General features: G+C 42.8%; 1 protein-coding gene across 1 annotated transcript in view; it reads right to left on the bottom strand.

Annotated features, from left to right (window-relative positions):
• Positions 1–2750: 2750 nt before the first annotated feature.
• Positions 2751–20716, bottom strand: part of LOC139260670 (RNA exonuclease 1 homolog) — an 89961-nt gene continuing 71995 nt past the window's right edge. The window contains exons 14-15 of the mRNA XM_070877030.1: positions 9049–9169; positions 2751–2842 (exon numbers count right to left, since the gene is read on the bottom strand). Of these exons, the coding sequence (XP_070733131.1) occupies positions 2751–2842; positions 9049–9169 (213 nt within the window). The remainder of the gene's footprint in view (positions 2843–9048; positions 9170–20716) is intronic.

The raw sequence follows: 20716 nt of genomic DNA, 5'->3' as shown, positions 1-20716 counted from the left end.
GCATCCCAGAGTACTTAAGGAAGTGGCCCTAGAAATACTGGATGCATTGGTGGTCATTTTTCAACATTCTATAGACTCTAGATCAGTTCCTATGGATTGGAGGGTAGCTAATGTAACAGCACTTTTTAAAAAAAGGAGGGAGAGAGAGAAAACAGAGAATTATAGACCGGTTCACCTGACATCGGGTAGTGGGGAAAATGTTGGAATCAATTATTAAAGATGTAATAGCAGCGCATTTGGAAAGCAGTGACAGGATCGGTCCAAGTCAGCATAGATTTATGAAAGGGAAATCATTAATGATTTAGATGAAGGAATTGAATGTAATATCTCCAAGTTTGCAGATAACACTAAGCTGGGTGGCAGTGTGAGCTGTGATGAAGATGCCAAGAGGCTGCAGGGTGACTTGGACAGGTTAGGTGAGTGGGCAAATGCATAGCAGATGCAGTATAATGTCGATAAATGTGAGGTTATTCACTTTGGTGGCAAAAACAGGAAGGCAGATTATCTGAATGGTGACAGATTAGGAAAAGGGGAGGTGCAACACCTGGGCACCATGGTACATCAGTCATTGAAAGTTGGCATGCAGGTACAGCAGGCAGTGAAGGTGGCAAATGGCACGTTGGCCTTCATAGCCAGAGTATAGGAGCAGGGAGGTCTTACTGTAGTTGTACAGGGCCTTAGTGAGGTCACACCTTGAATATTGTGTACAGTTTTGGTCTCCTAATCGGAGGAAGGACATTCTTGCTATTGAGGGAGTGCAGCGAAGGTTCACCAGACTGATTCGCAGGATGGCAGGACTGACATAAGAAAAGACTGGATCGACTAGGCTTATATTCACTGGAATTTAGAAGAATGAGAGAGGATCTCATAGAAACATAAAATTCTGACAGGATTGGACAGGTTAAATGCAGGGTGAATGTTCCCGATGGCCTACTCCTGCACCTATTTTCTAGGTTTCCATGTTTCAGTGTCATTGGCAGTGGTCTGGGTAACAGGAAGACTGCAAGCCATTTCTCTCAGGGAATGGACCAAAGGAGATTGGAGTACGGTGACTGTAAAATGGGGTGCAATTTGTGATTGCGATTACAGATGCGAGGAAACAACTTTCATTTTTATAGCGCCTTTCACAACCAATGGACGTCTTAAAGTGCTTCACAGGCAATTTGTAATGTAGGAGATGGGGGGGGGGGGGGGGTAAGGCCAAGGAGGAATGTGAAACCAAGAATGAGAATTTTTAAATCGAGGCATTGCTGAACCTTTTATACCCTTTTCACCCATTACCCGTGTAGAAAAATCCATTTGATAACAGTTACTGCACTTCAAAGTAGTTCATTGTATGGGAGGTACATTGTGGCACAGATATATAAATACAATTTTTCCTTTTTATTTTAATGAAATTATTCCACAAGCTGAAGAGTGGATGTAAAGTTTCTTTAAAAACACACAACAATGTCATCTGAGCTGCCATGAAACACAAAAAGCAGGCAAAATATTTCTGGCAAATCCGTTACAAAAGCACAAACCAAACTGCTTTCATAAATTTTAATAGTCCATCTCCTAGCCCACATATTGCAGTATCAATGTTTAACAAAGATATGGATTCACTCTATCACAAAACACTTCCAGAACATTTGACAATCTAGCCACTAAATTCTAATTAACAATTGTTTAAAAAAAAACTTTAAGTACAGAATTGCTATTACCTAAATATATTCTGCACTTTGCAAGTAGATGCCATCCTTTCCAGTCTACGGCTTCCTGTTGCTCCCTAAATATCTAACGGTACAGCAGTAATTTGGTACCAAAATAAATCAGCATTTTGACACGAATCTGGTAGTATACCTGGGTGTCCAGATTCCTCAGTTTCACTCCATGCAAAAGAGCCTATATGTAAAATACACTGTAGGGAAGTGCACAGGACTAGGAGGAGGATGGATAGATATTGACTGATAAATCTGTACATGTTCACGACCATCCACTAGAGATTCCTTGAAGTAAATAGAGACTGAAGATCATCACAATCACAAAAATAATAGTTTTTTCCATTTTTATAAATCATTACTTTTCCTCAAGTTTCACTGCACTCTGTACCATGAATGCATCCAGAACAGATTTATTTTCCTAGAGGGTACTATGGTTTGACTGAAATACCTATCTCTACTAATGGAAGTTTATTAGCTTGACGAGGAGTTACTCCAGCATCCAGGAGTTACTCACAGTATTTATAGAGAATTAGAAATGACAAAGCAGTTACAACTTGGGAAAACCACCTCTAACTTTTATTTTTGAACAAGTTACATTTAAACCAGTGGTAATGATTGTGTATTTCTAAATCTTCAACAGCAGACCCAAATGAACCTGTAGTTGTGTCATCATTACCATAAATTATACTGTACATCACAAAACACCTAAGTAGTTCAAAAACCAGCCCCCCTCTTACACATTGAATTTAAGCTGTGTGCATCTCAAATGAAATGAGTGTGATTTGAAGGCAGTATTTTTTTTTAAGCTCACAAAGCCACTAGAGCTTTATTTGCCCAGTTTATATTGCAACCTGTACCCACTGATCAGGTTATTGCCTTAGAATAGCTATTTCTCAACACAAACACACTTGAACATAATATTGCATACAGAATTCTTCAAACTGGTGAGGTGGGAGGCTAGGTGTTCAGGATATCCACTTGGACATTGTAAGCTGGAAGGTTCTGAAGTGAATGTTATTTTCCTTCTGATGGCCTTTCCAAGAAGTCTCACCACTTCCGGGCTTTTGCATCCTCTTTCACTTTCCACATCACAAGCTCCATGCATGCACACCCATGCTCAGCAGATTGAGGGCCTACAACTGGTACAAGAAATGGAGGAAAGCAAGTCAAATGTATTCTCCTTCCCCATCCCCTCCCATTCCACCTCCCCTCGCCCCCAAACCCCTCCTGAAAGAATTCCATTCCCTTACTGCAGCACCCGACATCATCTGGTACATTGAAATCATGAGGGGTCTGGACAGAGTAGAGAGAGAAACTGTTTCCATTGGCAGAACGGTCGAGAACCAGAGGACACAGATTTAAGATGATTGACAAAAGAACCAAAGTTGACATAAGATAAAATAAACACAGCGAATGGTTAGGATCTAAAATGCACTGCCTGAAAGGGTGGTGGAGGTAGACTCAATCACTGCTTTCAAAAGGGAATTGGATAAGTACCTGAAAGAAAACACTTGCAGGGCTATGGGGATAGGGCGAGCGAGTGGGACTAGCTGAGGAGCTAGCAGAGAGCCGGCACAGGCTCGATGAGTCAAATGGCCTTCTTCCGGGCAATAACCATTCTATGATTCTATGAAACATATAGCACAAAAGGAGGCCATTCAGCCCATCGTGCCTGCTCTTTGAAAGAGCTATCCAATTAGTCCCCACTCCCCTGTCCTTTTCCCTGAAGCCCTGCAATTTTCTCCCCTTCAAATATTTAACCAATTCCCTGTTGAAAGTTACGATTGAATGTACTTCCACCACACTTTCAGGCAATGCATTCCAGATTATAACAACTCGCTGGGTAAAAATATTTCTCCTTATCTCCCACTCTAATTTTTTTTTTAAACTAATTATCATAAATCAGCTTCCTCTGGTTACCAACCTTCCTGCCACTGGAAATAGTTTCTCCCTAATTGCTACATCAAAACATTTCATAATTTTTAAAAACAGCTCGATCAAATCTCCCCTTAACCTTCTCTGCTCTAAAGGAGAACAATCTCGAGTCTCCCCATTTAACGCAAGTCCCTCATAATTCACCCAAAGGCTCATTGCTCATGTGAGAGTTTTGGCCAGGAGTATAAGACTGTGGAGACATCAGAGTGGAGCCAAGACCTCTGCCAGTATGCACAGACAGACTCTTCCAGCAGGAAAACAAGATCCAGGAAAGGGAACCTGGTCATATTTTCCCTTTCCCAAAATTGGGACACTGCAGCCAATTGTTGCGCCTCTGCTGTTGCCCTGGATGAAAGTGATTAAACCTGGGAATGTCCTTATCTGTGTGGGGCATAGAAAGAAACTGTGATCATCAGGCAGACCATCTGAAAACAATTAAAATCAGTGAAAGCCAACCACTAATACTGAGGACAGAAGATTGAGAAGCTTTTAAAAGTCAGCAAAGAATGACTAAAAATATGATTAAGAAAGGGAAGATGGACTATGAAAGTAAACTAGCACAAAATATAAAAACAGATAGCAAGAGTTTCTATAGGTATATAAAAAGGAAAAGAGTGGCTAAAGTAAATGTTAGTCCCTTAGAGGACAAGACCAGGGAATTAGTAAAGGGAAACATGGAGATGGCAGAAACTCTGAACAAATAGTTTGTATCAGTCTTTACGGTAGAGGGCACTAACAATATTCCAACAGTGGATTGTCAAGGGGCTATAGGGGGGGAGGTACTTAACACAATCACAATCACTAAGGAGGTGGTACTCAGTAAGATAATGGGACGAAAGGCAGATAAATCCCCTGGACCTAATGGCTTGCATCCTAGGGTCTTGAGAAGTAGCGGCAGGGATAGTGGATGCATTGGTTGTAATTTACCAAAATTCCCTGGATTCTGGGAAGGTCCCATCAGATTGGAAAACTGCAAATGTAACGCCCCTATTTAAAAAATGAGGCAGACAAAAAGCAGGAAACTGTAGACCAGTTAGTCTAATATCTGTGGTTGGGAAAATGTTGGAATCCATTATTAAAGAACTACTAGCAGAACATTTGGAAAAGCATAATTCGGTTAGGCAGAGTCAACATGGGTTTATGAAGGTGAAGTCATGTTTGACAAATTTGCTGGAATTCTTTGAGGATGTAACGAACAGTGCGGATAAAGGGGAACCAATGGATGTGGTGTATTTGGACTTCCAGAAGGCATTTGACAAGGTGCCACATAAAACGTTATTGCACAAGATAAAAGTTCACGGGGTTGGGGGTAATATATTAGCATGGATAGAGGATTGGCTAACTAACAGAAAACAGAGAGTCGGGATAAATGGTTCATTCTCGGGATGGCAATCAGTAACTAGTGGTGTACCGCAGGGATCAGTTTTGGGACCCCAACAATTTACAATCTATATTAACGACTTGGAAGAAGGGACCGAGTGTAATGTAGCCAAGTTTGCTGATGATACAAAGATGGGAGGGAAAAGCAGTGAGGAGGACACAAAAAATCTGCAAAAGGACTTAGACAGGGGCAAAAATTTAGCAGCTGGAGTATAATGTTGGAAAGTGTGTGGTCATGTGGCAGAAAAAAAATCAAAGAGCAAGTTATTATTTAAATGGAGAAAGATTACAAAGTGCTGCAGTACAGTGGGACCTGGGAGCACTTGTGCATGAATCACAAAAGGTTAGTATGCAGCTACACCACGTGATCAGGAAGGCCAATGGAATCTTGGCCTTTATTGCAAAAGGGATGGAGTATAAAAGCAGGGAAACCTTGCTACAGTTATACAGGGTATTGGTGAGGCCACATCTGGAATACTGCGTGCAGTTTTGGTTTCCATATTTACGAAAGGACATACTTGCTTTGGAGGCAGTTCAGAGAAGGTTCACTAGGTTGATTCCAGAGGTTGCCCTATGAGGAAAGGTTGAGTAGGTTGGACCTCTACTCATTGGAATTCAGAAGAATGAGAGGTGATCTTATCGCAACGTATAAGATTATGAGGGAGCTTGACAAGGTGGATGCAGAGAAAATGTTTCCACTGATGGGAGAGACTAGAACTAGGGGGCATTATCTTAGAATAAGGGGCCTTCCATTTAAAACTCAGATGAGGAGAAATTTATTTTCTCAGAGGGTTATAAATCTGTGGAATTCGCTGTCTCAGAGAGCTGTGGAAACTGGTACATCGTCTTAAATTTATTAGAGATAGACAGTTTCTTAACCGATAAGGGAAACATAGATAGAAACATAGAAAATAGGTGCAGGAGTAGGCCATTCGGCCCTTCTAGCCTGCACTGCCATTCAATGAGTTCATGGCTGAACATGCAACTTCAGTACCCCATTCCTGCTTTCTCGCCATACCTCTTGATCCCCCTAGTAGTAAGGACTACATCTAACTCCTTTTTGAATATATTTAGTGAATTGGCCTCAACAACTTTCTGTGGTAGAGAATTCCACAGGTTCACCACTCTCTGGGTGAAGAAGTTTCTCCTCATCTCGGTCCTAAATGGCTTACCCCTTATCCTTAGACTGTGACCCCTGGTTCTGGACTTATCCAACATTGGGAACATTCTTCCTGCATCTAACCTGTCTAAACCCGTCAGAATTTTAAACGTTTCTGAGATCCCCTCTCATTCTTCTGAACTCCAGTGAATACAAGCCCAGTTGATCCAGTCTTTCTTGATATGTCAGTCCCACCATCCCGGGAATCAGTCTGATGAACCTTCGCTGCACTCCCTCAATAGCAAGAATGTCCTTCCTCAAGTTAGGAGACCAAAACTGTACACAATACTCCAGGTGTGGCCTCACCAAGGCCCTGTACAACTGTAGTAACACCTCCCTGCCCCTGTACTCAAATCCCCTCGCTATGAAGGCCAACATGCCATTTGCTATCATAACCGCCTGCTGTACCTGCATGCCAACCTTCAATGACTGATGTACCATGACACCCAGGTCTCGTTACACCTCCCCTTTTCCTAATCTGTCACCATTCAGATAATAGTCTGTCTTTGTTTTTACCACCAAAGTGGATAACCTCACATTTATCCACATTATACTTCATCTGCCATGCATTTGCCCACTCACCTAACCTATCCAAGTCACTCTGCAGCCTCATAGCATCCTCCTCGCAGCTCACACTGCCACCCAAATTAGTGTCATCTGCAAATTTGGAGATACGACATTTAATCCCCTCATCTAATGTACAATGTAAACAGCTGGGACCCCAGCACAGAACCTTGCGGTACCCCACTAGTCACTGCCTGCCATTCTGAAAAGTACCCATTTACTCCTACTCTTTGCTTCCTGTCTGCCAACCAGTTCTCAATCCACGTCAGCACACTACCCCCAATCCCATGTGCTTTAACTTTGCACATTAATCTATTGTGCGGGACCTTGTCGAAAGCCTTCTGAAAGTCCAAATGCACATCAATTGGTTCTTCCTTGTCCACTCTACTGGAAACATCCGCAAAAAATTCCAGAAGATTTGTCAAGCATGATTTCCCTTTCACAAATCCATGCTGACTTGGACCTATCATGTCACCTCTTTCCAAATGCGCTGCTATGACATCCTTAATAATTGATTCCATCATTTTACCCACTACCGAGGTCAGGCTGACCGGTCTATAATTCCCTGTTTTCTCTCTCCCTCCTTTTTTAAAAAGTGGGGTTACATTGGCTCCAGGAACTGATCCAGAGTCTATGGAATGTTGGAAAATGACTGTAAATGCATCTGCTATTTCCAAGGCCACCTCCTTAAGTACTCTGGGATGCTCTGATGGTCCTGGGGATTTATCGGCCTTCAATCCCATCAATGTCGCCAACACAATTCCCCGACTAATAAGGATTTCCCTCAGTTCCTCCTTCTTACTAGACCCTCTGACCCCTTTTATATCCGGAAGGCTGATTGTGTCCTCCTTAGTGAATACCGAACCAAAGTACTTGTTCAATTGGTCTGCCATTTCTTTGTTCCCCGTTATGACTTCCCCTGATTCTGACTGCAGGGGACCTACGTTTGTCTTTACTAACCTTTTTCTCTTTACATATCTATAGAAGCTTTTTCAGTCCATTTTAATGTTCCCTGCAAGCTTCCTCTCCTACTCTATTTTCCCTGCTCTAATCAAACCCTTTGTCCTCCTCTGCTGAGTTCTAAATTTCTCCCAGTCCACGGGTTCGCTGCTATTTCTGGCCAATTTGTATGCTACTTCCTTGGCTTTAATACTATCCCTGATTTCCCTTGATAACCACAGTTGAGCCACCTTCCCTTTTTTATTTTTATGCCAGACAGGGATGTACATTTGTTGTAGTTCATCCATGCAGTCTCTAAATGTCTACCATTGCCCATCCACGGTCAACCCCTTAAGTATCATTCGCCAATCTATCCTTGCCAATTCACGCCTCATACCTTCAAAGTTAACCTCCTTTAAGTTTTGGACCATGGTCTCTAAATTAACTGTTTCATTCTCCATCCTAATGTAGAATTCCACCATATTATGGTCACTCTGCCCCAGGGGGCCTCACACAACGAGATTGCTAATTAATCCTCTCTCATTACACAACACCCAGTTTAAGAAGGCCTCCCTCCTAGTTGGTTCCTCGACATATTGGTCTAGAAAACCATCCCTTATGCACTCCAGCAAATCCTCCTCCACCGTATTGCTTCCAGTTTTGTTAGCCCAATCTATATGCATATTAAAGTCACCCATGATAACTGCTGCACCTTTATTGCAATTTCCCGTTTGATGCCCTCCCCAACATCACCACTACTGTTTGGAGGACTGTACACAACTCCCACTAACGTTATTTGCCCTTTTGGTGTTCTGCAGCTCTACCCATTTAGATTCCACATCATCCAAGCGAATGTCCTTCCTAACTATTGCATTAATCTCCTCTTTAACCAGCAATGCTACCCAACCTCCTTTTCCTTTTATTCTACCCTTCCTGAATGTTGAATACCCTTGGATGTTGAGTTCCCAGCCCTGATCATCCTGGAGCCACGTCTCTGTAATCCCAATCACATCATATCTGTTAATGGGTTATGGGGAGCAGGCGGGTAAGTGGACATGAGTTCATGATCGGATCAGCCATTATCGTATAAAATGGCGGAGCAGGCTCAAGGGGCCATATGGCCTACTCCTGGTCCTATTTCTTGTGTTCTTATGTTATAAATAAAATCTCAATTTATAAGTTAACCAAAGGTGTCTGCATTTTTTTGATTATTCGTCAAATTATAAAACCATTTGATTATGAACTCTACTGAACATTATACTGAAGTCACACATATATTTTTGGGGCAGTCTCAATCAGGTTTACCTCAATTTTCCCTCCGTATCTAACAAATAAATGCTTTGCGCAATTTCTACTCAACTTACTTACCATTGTCTGGGACGATTTGGCGGAGGTAATCTGCCATTAAACTCCTGAGCGCTCGCTTGTGGGGTATCCCTAAGCGATGTGGGAACAGAACTGATGTGTCAATGACCATGCTGTGTATAAGCTGTGAGGAAAGAAATAATTTCATGAGAAAGGATAAAGCTTTTCTCTCCGGTTAAAGAAAAACCTCAACACAAGCTTTATTTTTTAAATTAACAGTCACCCATATCATTTAACCTGATAAAATTGGCATTACCATCATGTGGAGGCCTGTACAAAGTCTCTAACACATGCCCCTGCCTCACACGGTCACAAAATCTGCACCAATCATCATCAAACTGGATGAATCACTGACCAGTGTTCACTATTGCAATCAATTAATCTCAATATTAATGGAGAATACACTGTGCTGAGGGACTGGGTGATGCTGTGGTTTACACTTTCACAGCTGTGACCTGGATTCCAATAGATACCAAGATGAAAGGTTTCCACTGTCTGCAAGGCTCCAAATGTGAAACGACTTGAGTTTTCTCACCCCACCTTGTGTAAATATTCCAAACAGTTCTCCATTTCCGGCACAGGCTCTGACAATTCTACCTCCCCAACCAGACAATATCCTATTTCCAATGTCGACATTGCATCTCCACAATGGCCAACAGGACACGTGACCACGTCAATCTCAATCCCAATCCCCACATCTGCTTCCATTTCTCCTTCTTCCCACAATCATGGCAGAGTCCCCCTCACCTTCCACTCAATCAGCCTCTGCTATATTTTTTCATCTTTCATGACCTACATTATTCCATAAATAAGCACATCTACACTTCTCCCTTTCCAGAAACATTCTTCTGCATCACTCTTCTATCCATCTTACTAATTTGCATGTTCTTCTGTTTCTTTAATGTCTTCAGTGCTTCTTCTTATTGCCCGACCTTTTATATTATCGAGAATCTCCCGCTTTTCTCTTCCGTCAAAAAATTCAACCTATTAACTTCAGCTGTGCCGAGAGTTCCCCTTCCATTTTAAAAATAAATAATAATTCTATTGAAAGACTTTCCTATCTTCAGTGCTGAAGGGCCCTCTGCGAATGACCAATCTCTTCATTATACACCGTCTGACTTGCATTTTTTGTTTTTGAGCAGATTCAATCTTGTTCATCGCAAGCAATGCACAAACTCACCCCTAATTCAGCACCAATCACCAACCTCACTCAGACTAGTGCAGTAGCTGGATAATTGTCACACCAACATAGCAGGGATCTTTTCCCGAGATACATTTAGGAATTTTGTTCGCTGAAACACAGCATTAGGTTCCACATGTACGCTGATGACACCCAGCTCTGCATCACCATTACTTCTGTCAACCGCTCCACTGTCTTTAACTTGTCATACTGCTTATCAGACATCCAGTACTGGATGAGCAGAAATGTCCTCCATATAGGGAAGACCGAAGCCATTGTATTCGGTCCTCACCACAAATTTTGTTCCCTAGCCACCGACGTCGCTCTGCCTGGCAACTGTCTGAGGGCGAATCCGATCGTTCACAACCTGGATGTTGTATTTGACCCAGAGATGAACTTCTGACCACAAATCTGCTCCATCACCAAGTCCGCCTACTTCCACCTCTAACATCTTAAGAACATAAGAAATAGGAGCAGAGGAAGGCCATTTGGCCTCTCGAGTCTGCTCCGCCATTTAATAAGATCATGGCTGATCTGATCATGGTCTCAGCTCCACTTTCCTCCCCGCTCCCCATAACCCCTTATTCTCTTATCGCTCAAAAATCTGTCTATCTCTGCCTTAAATATATTCAATGACCTCGCCTCCATAGCTCTCTGGGGCACAGAATTCCATAGATTTATAACCATCAGTAGAAATTCTCATCTCATCTCAGTTTTAAATGGACGGCCCCTTATTCTGAGACTATGTCCCCTGGTTTTGGTTTCCCCTATAAATAGAAATATCCTCTCTGCATACACCTTGTCAAGCCCCCTCATTATCTTATATGTTTCGATAAGATCACCTCTCATTCTTCTGCACTCAAATGAGTATTGTCCCAACCTACTCAATCTATCTTCATAAGTCAACCCACTCATTTCTGGAATCAACCTAGTGAACCTTCTCTGAACAGCCTCCAATGCAAGTATATCCTTCCTTAAATACAAAGACCAAAACTGTGGCGCAGTACTCAAGGTGTGGCCTCACCAATACCCTGTATGGTTGTTGCAGGACTTCTCTGCTTTAATACTCTATCCCCCTTGCAATAAAGGCCAACATTCCATTTGCCTTCCTGATTACTTGCTGTACCTGCATGCTAACTTTTTGTGTTTCATGCACAAGGACCCCCAGGTCCCTCTGTACTGCAGCACTTTGCAATTTTTCTCCATTTAAATTATAATTTGCTTTTCTATTTTTTTTGCCAAAGTGGATAACCTCACATTTTCGCACATTATACTCCATCTGCCAAAATTTTGCCCACTCACTTAGCCTGTCTATGGGCCCAAATTTGGCCCTCCGTTTTTTTTGCCGCATCTCCAAGGCCTCCGCCGAAATTTTACATCAGAAGCAGCGGCAAAAAAAATCCTTGCGATCATGGCCGATTCTCGGGCCGTCTGTGGAGCTGGCGTGGCGCAGGAGAGAGAGAGAGGGGGCGGAACTAGGTCCCGGCACTGAAAACACTGCAGGGACCTCTGCACCTGTGCGCTAGAGTGTGCGTGCATGTGCAGTAGCTCCTGGCAGGCCGTTTCTGCAAACGCGCGCTGCAGGCTGTGTGGGAGGGGCCGAAGCCCTGGCTGAATGGGCTCCCTCATTGGCGGCCCGCTGCGTTCCCTAAGGTAGGAGTTCTATTTTTTTATTTGTTATTTACGGATTAATTTTGGTGCTTTAGGTGCAGGGTTCCTTCTATTTTTTTTATTTGTTATTTATTGATTGTTTATTACTTTGGTCTTGGTGCTTTAGGTGCAGAGTTCCTTCTATTTTATTTGTTAATTAATTGCTCATTACTTTGTGCTTTGTTTGGTGCTTGGTGATGTTTTAAGTGTAGTTACTTGCATCGATTCCTTAACTAAGTTGTTTCTGTGGGGACAAAAGTGGACACATACATGCCCAAGTTAGTTTAGTACAACTTTTTTCTGGCCAAATTGGCGTAAATGGTGAAAGTGGCTGGGAACGCTCCCTTTTGAAAAAAAAAAACAGACCTAACAAAAAACCTAACTAACTCACTTACACTGGCGCAAATTAAATGGCCATATTTGCAACTTAAAAGATACACCAGAAAAATCAAGTTACACCAAAAAAACGGTGCAACTGGTGGGGAAATTTGGGCCCGATATCCCGTTGCAGATTTTGCGTCCTCCTCACCATTTGCTTTCCCACCCATCTTTGTATCATCAGCAAACTTGGCTACATTGCACTCGGTCCCTTCATCCCAGTCATTAACATAGATTGTAAATAGTTGAGGCCTCAGCACCGATCCCTGCGGCACCCCATTAGTTACTGTTTGCCAACCGGAAAATGACCCATTTATCCCGACTTTCTGTTTTCTGTTAGTTGACCAATGCTCTATCCATGCCAATATATTACCCCCCAACCCCGTGAACTTTCATCTTGCGCAGTAACCTTTTATGTGGCAGCTTATCGAATGCTTTCTGGAAATCCAAATACACCACATCCACTGGTTCCCCCTTATAAACCCTGCTCGTTACATCCTCAGGGAAACATAGAAACATAGACATAGAAAATAGGTGCAGGAGTAGGCCATTTGGCCCTTCGAACCCGCACCACCATTCAATGAGTTCATGGCTGAACATGCAACTTCAATACCCCATTCCTGCTTTCTCGCCATACCCCTTGATCCCCCTAGTAGCAAGGACTACATCTAACTCCTTTTTGAATATATTTAGTGAATTGGCCTCAACAACTTTCTGTGGTAGAGAATTCCACAGGTTCACCACTCTCTGGGTGAAGAAGTTTCTCCTCATCTCGGTCCTAAATAGCTTACCTCTTATCCTTAGACTGTGACCCCTGGTTCTGGACTTCCCCAACATTGGGAACATTCTTCCTGCATCTAACCTGTCTAATCCCGTCAGAATTTTAAAAGTTTCTATGAGATCCCCTCTCATTCTTCTGAACTCCAGTGAATACAAGCCCAGTTGATCCAGTCTTTCTCGATATGTCAGTCCTGCCATCCTGGGGGATCAGTCTGGTGAACCGTCGCTGCACTCCCTCAATAGCAAGAATGTCCTTCCTCAAGTTAGGAGACTAAAACTGTACACAATACTCCAGGTGTGGCCTCACCAAGGCCTTGTACAACTGTAGTAACACCTCCCTGCCCCCGCACTCAAATCCCCTCGCTATGAAAGCCAACTTGCCATTTGCTTTCATAACCGCCTGCTGTACCTGCATGCCAACCTTCAATGACTGATGTACCATGACACCCAGGTCCTGTTGCACATCCCCTTTTCCTAATCTGTCACCATTCAAATAATAGTCTGTCTCTCTGTTTTTACCACCAAAGTGGATAACCTCACATTTATCCACATTGTACTTCATCTGCCATGCATGTGCCCACTCATCTAACCTATGCAAGTCACTCTGCAACCTCATAGCATCCTGCTCGCAGCTCACACTGCCACCCAACTTAGTGTCATCCACAAATTTGGAGATACTACATTTAATCCCCTCGTCTAAATCATTAATGTACAATGTAAACAGCTGGGGCCCCAGCACAGAACCTTGCGGTACCCCACTAGTCACTGCCTGCCATTCTGAAAAGTACCCATTTACTCCTACTCTTTGCTTCCTGTCTGCCAACCAGTTCTCAATCCACGTCAGCACACTACCCCTAATCTCGTGCTTTAACTTTGCACATTAATCTCTTGTGTGGGACCTTATCGAAAGCCTTCTGAAAGTCCAAATACACCACATCAACTGGTTCTCCCTTGTCCACTCTACTGGAAACATCCTCAAAAAATTCCAGAAGATTTGTCAAGCATGATTTCCCTTTCACAAATCCATGCTGACTTGGACCTATCATGTCACATCTTTCCAGATGCACTGCTATGACATCCTTAATAATTGATTCCATCATTTTACCCACTACCGATGTCAGGCTGACCAGTCTAGAATTCCCTGTTTTCTCTCTCCCTCCTTTTTTAAAAAAAGTGGGGTTACATTGGCTACCCTCCACTCCATAGGAACTGATCCAGAGTCTATGGAATGTTGGAAAATGACTGTAAATGCATCTGCTATTTCCAAGGCCACCTCCTTAAGTACTCTGGGATACAGACCATCAGGCCCTGGGGATTTATTGGCGTTCAATCCCATCAATTTCCCCAACACAATTTCCCGACTAATAAGGATTTCCCTCAGTTCCTCCTTCTTACTAGACCCTCTGACCCCTTTTATATCCGGAAGGTTGTTTGTGTCCTCCTTAGTGAATACCGAACCAAAGTACTTGTTCAATTGGTCTGCCATTTCTTTGTTCCCCGTTATGACTTCCCCTGATTCTGACTGCAGGGGACCTACGTTTGTCTTTACTAACCTTTTTCTCTTTACATATCTATAGAAGCTTTTGCAGTCCGTTTTAATGTTCCCTGCACGCTTCCTCTCGTACTCTATTTTCCCTGCCCTAATCAAACCCTTTGTCCTCCTCTGCTGAGTTCTAAATTTCTCCCAGTCCCCGGGTTCGCTGCTATTTCTGGCCAATTTGTATGCCACTTCCTTGGCTTTAATCCTATCCCTGATCTCCCTTGATAGCCACGGTTGAGCCACCTTCCCTTTTTTATTTTTACGCCAGACAGGGATGTACAATTGTTGTCGTTCATCCATGTGGTCTCTAAATGTCTGCCATTGCCCATCCACTGTCAAACCCTTAAGTATCATTCGCCAATCTATTCTAGCCAATTCACGCCTCATACCTTCAAAGTTACCCTTCTTTAAGTTCTGGACCATGGTCTCTGAATTAACTGTTTCATTCTCCATCCTCATGTAGAATTCCACCATATTATGGTCACTCTTCCCCAAGGGGCCTCGCACAACGAGATTGCTAATGAATTCTCTCTCATTACACAACACCCAGTCTAAGATGGCCTCCCCCCTAGTTGGTTCCTCGACATGTTGGTCTAGAAAACCATCCCTTATGCACTCCAGGAAATCCTCCTCCACCGTATTGCTTCCAGTTTTGTTAGCCCAATCTATGTGCATATTAAAGTCACCCATGATAACTGCTGCACCTTTATTGCATGCAGCCCTAATTTCCTGTTTGATGCCCTCCCCAACATCACTACTACTGTTTGGAGGTCTGTACACAACTCCCACTAATGTTTTTTGCCCTTTGGTGTTCTGCAGCTCTACCCATATAGATTCCACATCATCCAAGCTCATATCCTTCCTAACTATTGCATTAATCTCCTCTTTAACCAGCAATGCTACCCCACCTCCTTTTCCTTTTATTCTATCCTTCCTGAATGTTGAATACCCTTGGATGTTGAGTTCCCAGCCCTGATCATCCTGTAGCCACGTCTCTGTAATCCCAATCATATCATATCTGTTAATATCTATTTGCAGTTAATTCATCCACCTTATTACGGATACTCCTTGCATTAAGACACAAAGCCTTCAGGCTTGTTTTTTTAACACCCTTTGTCCTTTTAGAATTATGATATAGCGTGGCCCTTTTTGTTTCTTGCCTTTGTTTACTCGGCCTTCCACTATTGCTTTTTACCTTTCTACCATCTGTTTCTGACTGCATATTACTTCGCCCTCTCTCGCTGCATAGGTTCCCATCCCCCTGCCATATTAGTTTAAACACTCCCGAACTGCATTAGCAAATGTTACCCACCCCGAGGACATCAGTTCCAGTCCTGTCCAAGAACTCCAGCAAATTTGTCAAACATGATTTACCTTGCATAAAACCATGCTGACTCTGTTTGATTGAATTATGCTTTTCCAAATATCCTGCTACTGCTTCCTTAATAATGGACTCCAGCATTTTCCCAATGACAGAAGTTAGGCTAACTGGTCTATAGTTTCCCACTTTCTGTCTGCCTCCTCTTTTTAAAATTGGGTCATTACATTTGCGGTTTTCCAACCCCCTGGACCTCCCTAGAATCCAGCGGATTTTGGTAGATTACAAACAATGCATTCACTATCTCTGCAGCCACTTATTTTAAAACCCTAGAATATAAGCCATCAGGTCCAGGGGACTTGTCCACCTTTGGCCCCATTATTTTACCGAGTACTACGTCATTAGTGATCATGATTGTATTTAGTTCCTCCCTCCCGATAGCCCCTTGATTATCCACTATTGGGATGTTTTTAGTGTCTTCCACCGTGAAGATCGATACAAAATATTTGTTCAACGTCTCTGCCATTTCCCTGTTCCCCATTATTAATTCCCCAGTCACATCCTCTAGGCGACCAACATTTACTTTAGCCACTCTTTTCCTTTAATGTACCTATAGAAACTCTTACTATGTTTTTATATTTTGTGCTAGTTTACTTTCATAATCTATCGTCCTGTCGTTCTTTGCTGGCTTTTAAAAGTTTCCCAATCCTCTGGCCCTCCCACTAGTCTTGGCCACATTGTATGCCCTTGTTTTCAATTTGATACCATCCCTTATTTCCTTAGTTATCCCGTCTCTTAGTCTTTCCTTCTCATTGGGATATATTTTTGTTGCAAGTTATGAAATATCTCCTTTAATGTCTGCCACTGCTCATCAACTGTCCCACTCTAATCTATTTTCCCCAGTCCATTTTAGCCAACTCCGCCTTCATACCTTTGTAATCTCCTTTATTTAAGCTTACGACACTGGTTTGAGATCCAACTTTCTCACCCTCCGAATGAATTTGAAATTCAACCATGTTATGGTCACTCATTCCTAGAGGATCCTTTACTAGGAGATTGTTTATTTATCATAACATAATAGGAGCAGGAGTAGGCCATAAGGCCCCTCGAGCCTGCTCCGCCATTTAGTACAATCATGGCTGATCCGATCATGGACTCAGGTCAACTTTCCTGCTCGCTCCGCATAACCCCTTATTCCCTTATCGGTTAAGAAACTGCCTATCTTTGTCTTAAATTTATTCAATGACCCAGCTTTCACAGCTCTGAGGCAGCGAATTCCACAGATTTACAACTCTTAAAAAAAAATTCCTCCTCATCTCAGTTTTAAATGGGCAGACCCTTATCCTAAGATTATGCCCCCTAGTTCCAGTCTCCCGTATCAGTAGAAACATCCTCTCTGCATCCACCTTGTCAAGCCTCCTCATTATCTTATATGTTGCGATAAGATCACCTCTCATTCTTCTGAATTCCAAGGAGTAGAGGCCCAACCTACTCCACCTTTCCAACCCCCTCATCTCCAGAATCAACTGAATGAACCTTCTCTGAACTGCCTCCAAAGCAAGTATATCCTTTCGTAAGTATGGAAACCAAAACTATACACAATATTACAGGTATGGTCTCACCAATACCCTGTATAACTGTAGCAAGACTTCCCTGCTTTTATACTCCATCCCTTTTGCAATAAAGGCTAAGATTCCATTGGCCTTCCTGATCACTTGCTGTACCTGCATACTATCCTTTTGTGTTTCATACACAAGTACCCCCAGCTCCCGCTGTACTGTGGCACTCTGCAATTTTTCTCCATTTAAATAATAACTTGCTCTTTGATTTTTTTCTGCCACATGACCTCACACTTTCCAACATTATACTCCATCTGCCAAATTTTTGCCCACTCACTTAGCCTGTCTATCTCCTTTTGTAGGCTTTGTGTGTCCTCCTCACACATTACATTTCCTCCCATCTTTGTATCGACAGCAAACTTGGCTATGTTATACTTGGTCCCTTCATCCAAGTTGTTAATATAGATATATATATATATATACAATCCTGTCTCATTACACAATACCAGATTTAAGATAGCTTGCTCCCTGGTTGGTTCCACAATGTACTATTCAAGCAAATTATCCCGGATAATGAACTCATATGAACTCTTCCTCAAGGCTACCCTGGCCAATTTACTTTATCCAATCAATATGAAGGTTAAAATTGCTCATGATTATTGTCATTCCTTTTTTACAAGTCTCCATTATTTCTGGATTTATACTCCGCCCAACAGTGCAGGTACTGTTAGGACTACGCCCACCAGCGACATTTTCCCCTTATTATTCCTGATCTCCACCCAAACTGATTCAACATCTTGATCTTCTGAGCCAATATCGTTTCTCACTAACGCACTGATCTCATCCTTTATTAACAGAGCTATCCCATCTCCTTTTCCTTTCTGTCTGTCCTTCTGAATTGTCAAATACCCCTAAATGCTTAGTTCCCAGTCTTGGTCACCTTGCAACCACATCTCTGTAATGGCTATCAGATCATACCCATTTGTATCTATTTGTGTCGTCAACTTATCTATTTTGTTACGAATGCTGCATGCATTCAGAAAGAGAGCTTTTAAATTTTTTTTAAACTATTTTTTCCTACTTTGACCCCACGTTCTGATTCATCTTTATATTTGTACATTCTGACCCTTCCTGGCCGTGCTAGTTTTCGTTTCCCCCGACCGACTCCACCACCCCTCCCTCCTCTCAGGACATCTGCTGCTGAAACCCTCATCCATGCCTTTATTACTTCTAGACTCGACTATTCCATTGCTCACCTGACCGACTTTCTATCTTCCACCCTCCATAATCTTGAGTTCATCCAAAACTCTGCGGCCCATATGCTGCCGCGCACCAAATCCCATTCACTCATCGTCATCATCATCATAGGCGGTCCCTCGAACGAGGATGACTTGCTTCCTCGAGTTCACAGATGTTTCAATGAAGGACCCAATATTCCAGGTGGCTATTGAGGGGGTGGAAGATGTCTTTGCATGGATATTTTTAACGTGTGGTGACAGTTGCACACCAGCCACCACAAAGCTAGGCCTTTATCCAGTGGCAAGGATTAACCAGACGACTGGAGACCTGCTCTGCTGCACAGACCTTGTGCACACACATATCGCAGTGTGGGCTGGCCCGTGCTGCCCCTGGGCCTTCAGCTCTTCTGGGCCCCATACCCCGATTCGCCGCACCTCCTCCACAATGTCCCGCCGCTCCTCCGCCTCAAAAACATTTGCCTCACCTCCGCACCAAACATTCGCCGAACTTAACATAACACGGCCTAACATGGAGTCTTGCGTCGGGCATGCGGACAATGTGGCCCGCCCAACAGAGCTGGTCGAGTGTGGTCAATGCTTCGATGCTGGGGATGTTGGCCTGATCGAGAACACTGGCGTTGGTGCGTCTATCCTCCCAGGGGATTTGCAAGATCTTGCGGAGACATTGTTGGTGGTATTTCTCCAGCACTTTGAGGTGTCTGCTGTATATCGTCTGCATCTCAGCCAATTTTGTTTGATAACGCTCCTGCGAACTGCCTTGGGACATTTTACTACGTTAAAGGTGCTATATAAATGCAAGTTGTTGTACATTAGCTGTCCTCTACCTGACCTGTTGATGCTTGCAGTGCGCATGAAAATCAAATCCCAGCAACGTACCTTCAAACACACAAGACATGCCAAAGTACAGATAACATATCCACAAAAAAGGTGGGCACGTGAACAACATTAAGTGTTCTCTAATGCCTTTATTAAAACCAACAGTATTTCAGTACAAAGTCAGCTGAAGAGGCTAACTTTCCAGTCAATAACTTCACAACCCCTGCTTCCTCTTTCAAATAAGCTGAAAGCTAATATCAAGCTATCAAAGTAATTCTTACTGAGGATTTGTAGCCAAGCAACAGTACTTTGATTCCAATCATCAAGTTCTCACATGATCCCATGGCATGTCTGCTTTTACTAAATGTTAAATGTCGTCATTTTCTTCCCCCAGGGCATTTTGAAAAAGATTTCATTTCATTAATCAAGATAACGGAGTCATGCAGGCCAAGAGTTAACAAGCATTCAGTTCTAGCTAAACCCAATGTCTGCTTTTGGAATCTGATGGTTATCTCCTGAAACTCAAGTCTGCAACAAACGGTTTTTCTATTTTCACTCACTGCATTATTCGCTGCGAATCTCTGGCAAAATCTTCTACTCCCAGGTATCTGATAACTCCTGTAATCTCCACCTTTGTATTCAAATTAAAGCAGGGTAACACAGAGTCTCAGAAGGCATTTGTACTGCATTTTTTTGCACATGCGCCTATCAAGCTCCGCCCCCCCCCCCCATGCGGCGTCTGTCAAGCTCCGCCAAACTCCCACCTGGCCCCAAATCATTCACTCCACGTGGTGCCAAGATGCAAGACCTGAGGCCTGAGACTGCCGGGGGCTGGAAAAGGGTGGAAAGAGAGAAAAAAAGAGAGAAGAGAAAAAAAGAGAGAAGAGAAAAAAAAAGAGAGAAGAGAAAAAAAAAAGAGAGAAGAGAAAAAAAAGAGAGGAGAGAAAAAGAAAGAAGAGAGAAGAGAGAAAAAAAGAGAGAAGAGAGAAAAGAAAGAAGAGAGAAGAGAGAAAGAAGAGAGAAGAGAGAAAAAGAGAGAAGAGAGAAAAAGAGAGAAGAGAGAAAAAGAGAGAAGAGAGAAAAAGAGAGAAGAGAGAAAAAGAGAGAAGAGAGAAAAGATGAGAAGAGGAGAAAAAGAGAGAAGAGAGAAAAAGAGAGAAGAGAGAGAAAAGAGAGAAGAGAGAAAAGAGA

Source organism: Pristiophorus japonicus, chromosome 1 (genome assembly GCF_044704955.1).
Source record: "Pristiophorus japonicus isolate sPriJap1 chromosome 1, sPriJap1.hap1, whole genome shotgun sequence".
NCBI classification, from domain to species: Eukaryota; Metazoa; Chordata; class Chondrichthyes; family Pristiophoridae; genus Pristiophorus; species Pristiophorus japonicus.
This window is presented reverse-complemented; position numbering and strand designations above follow the sequence as displayed.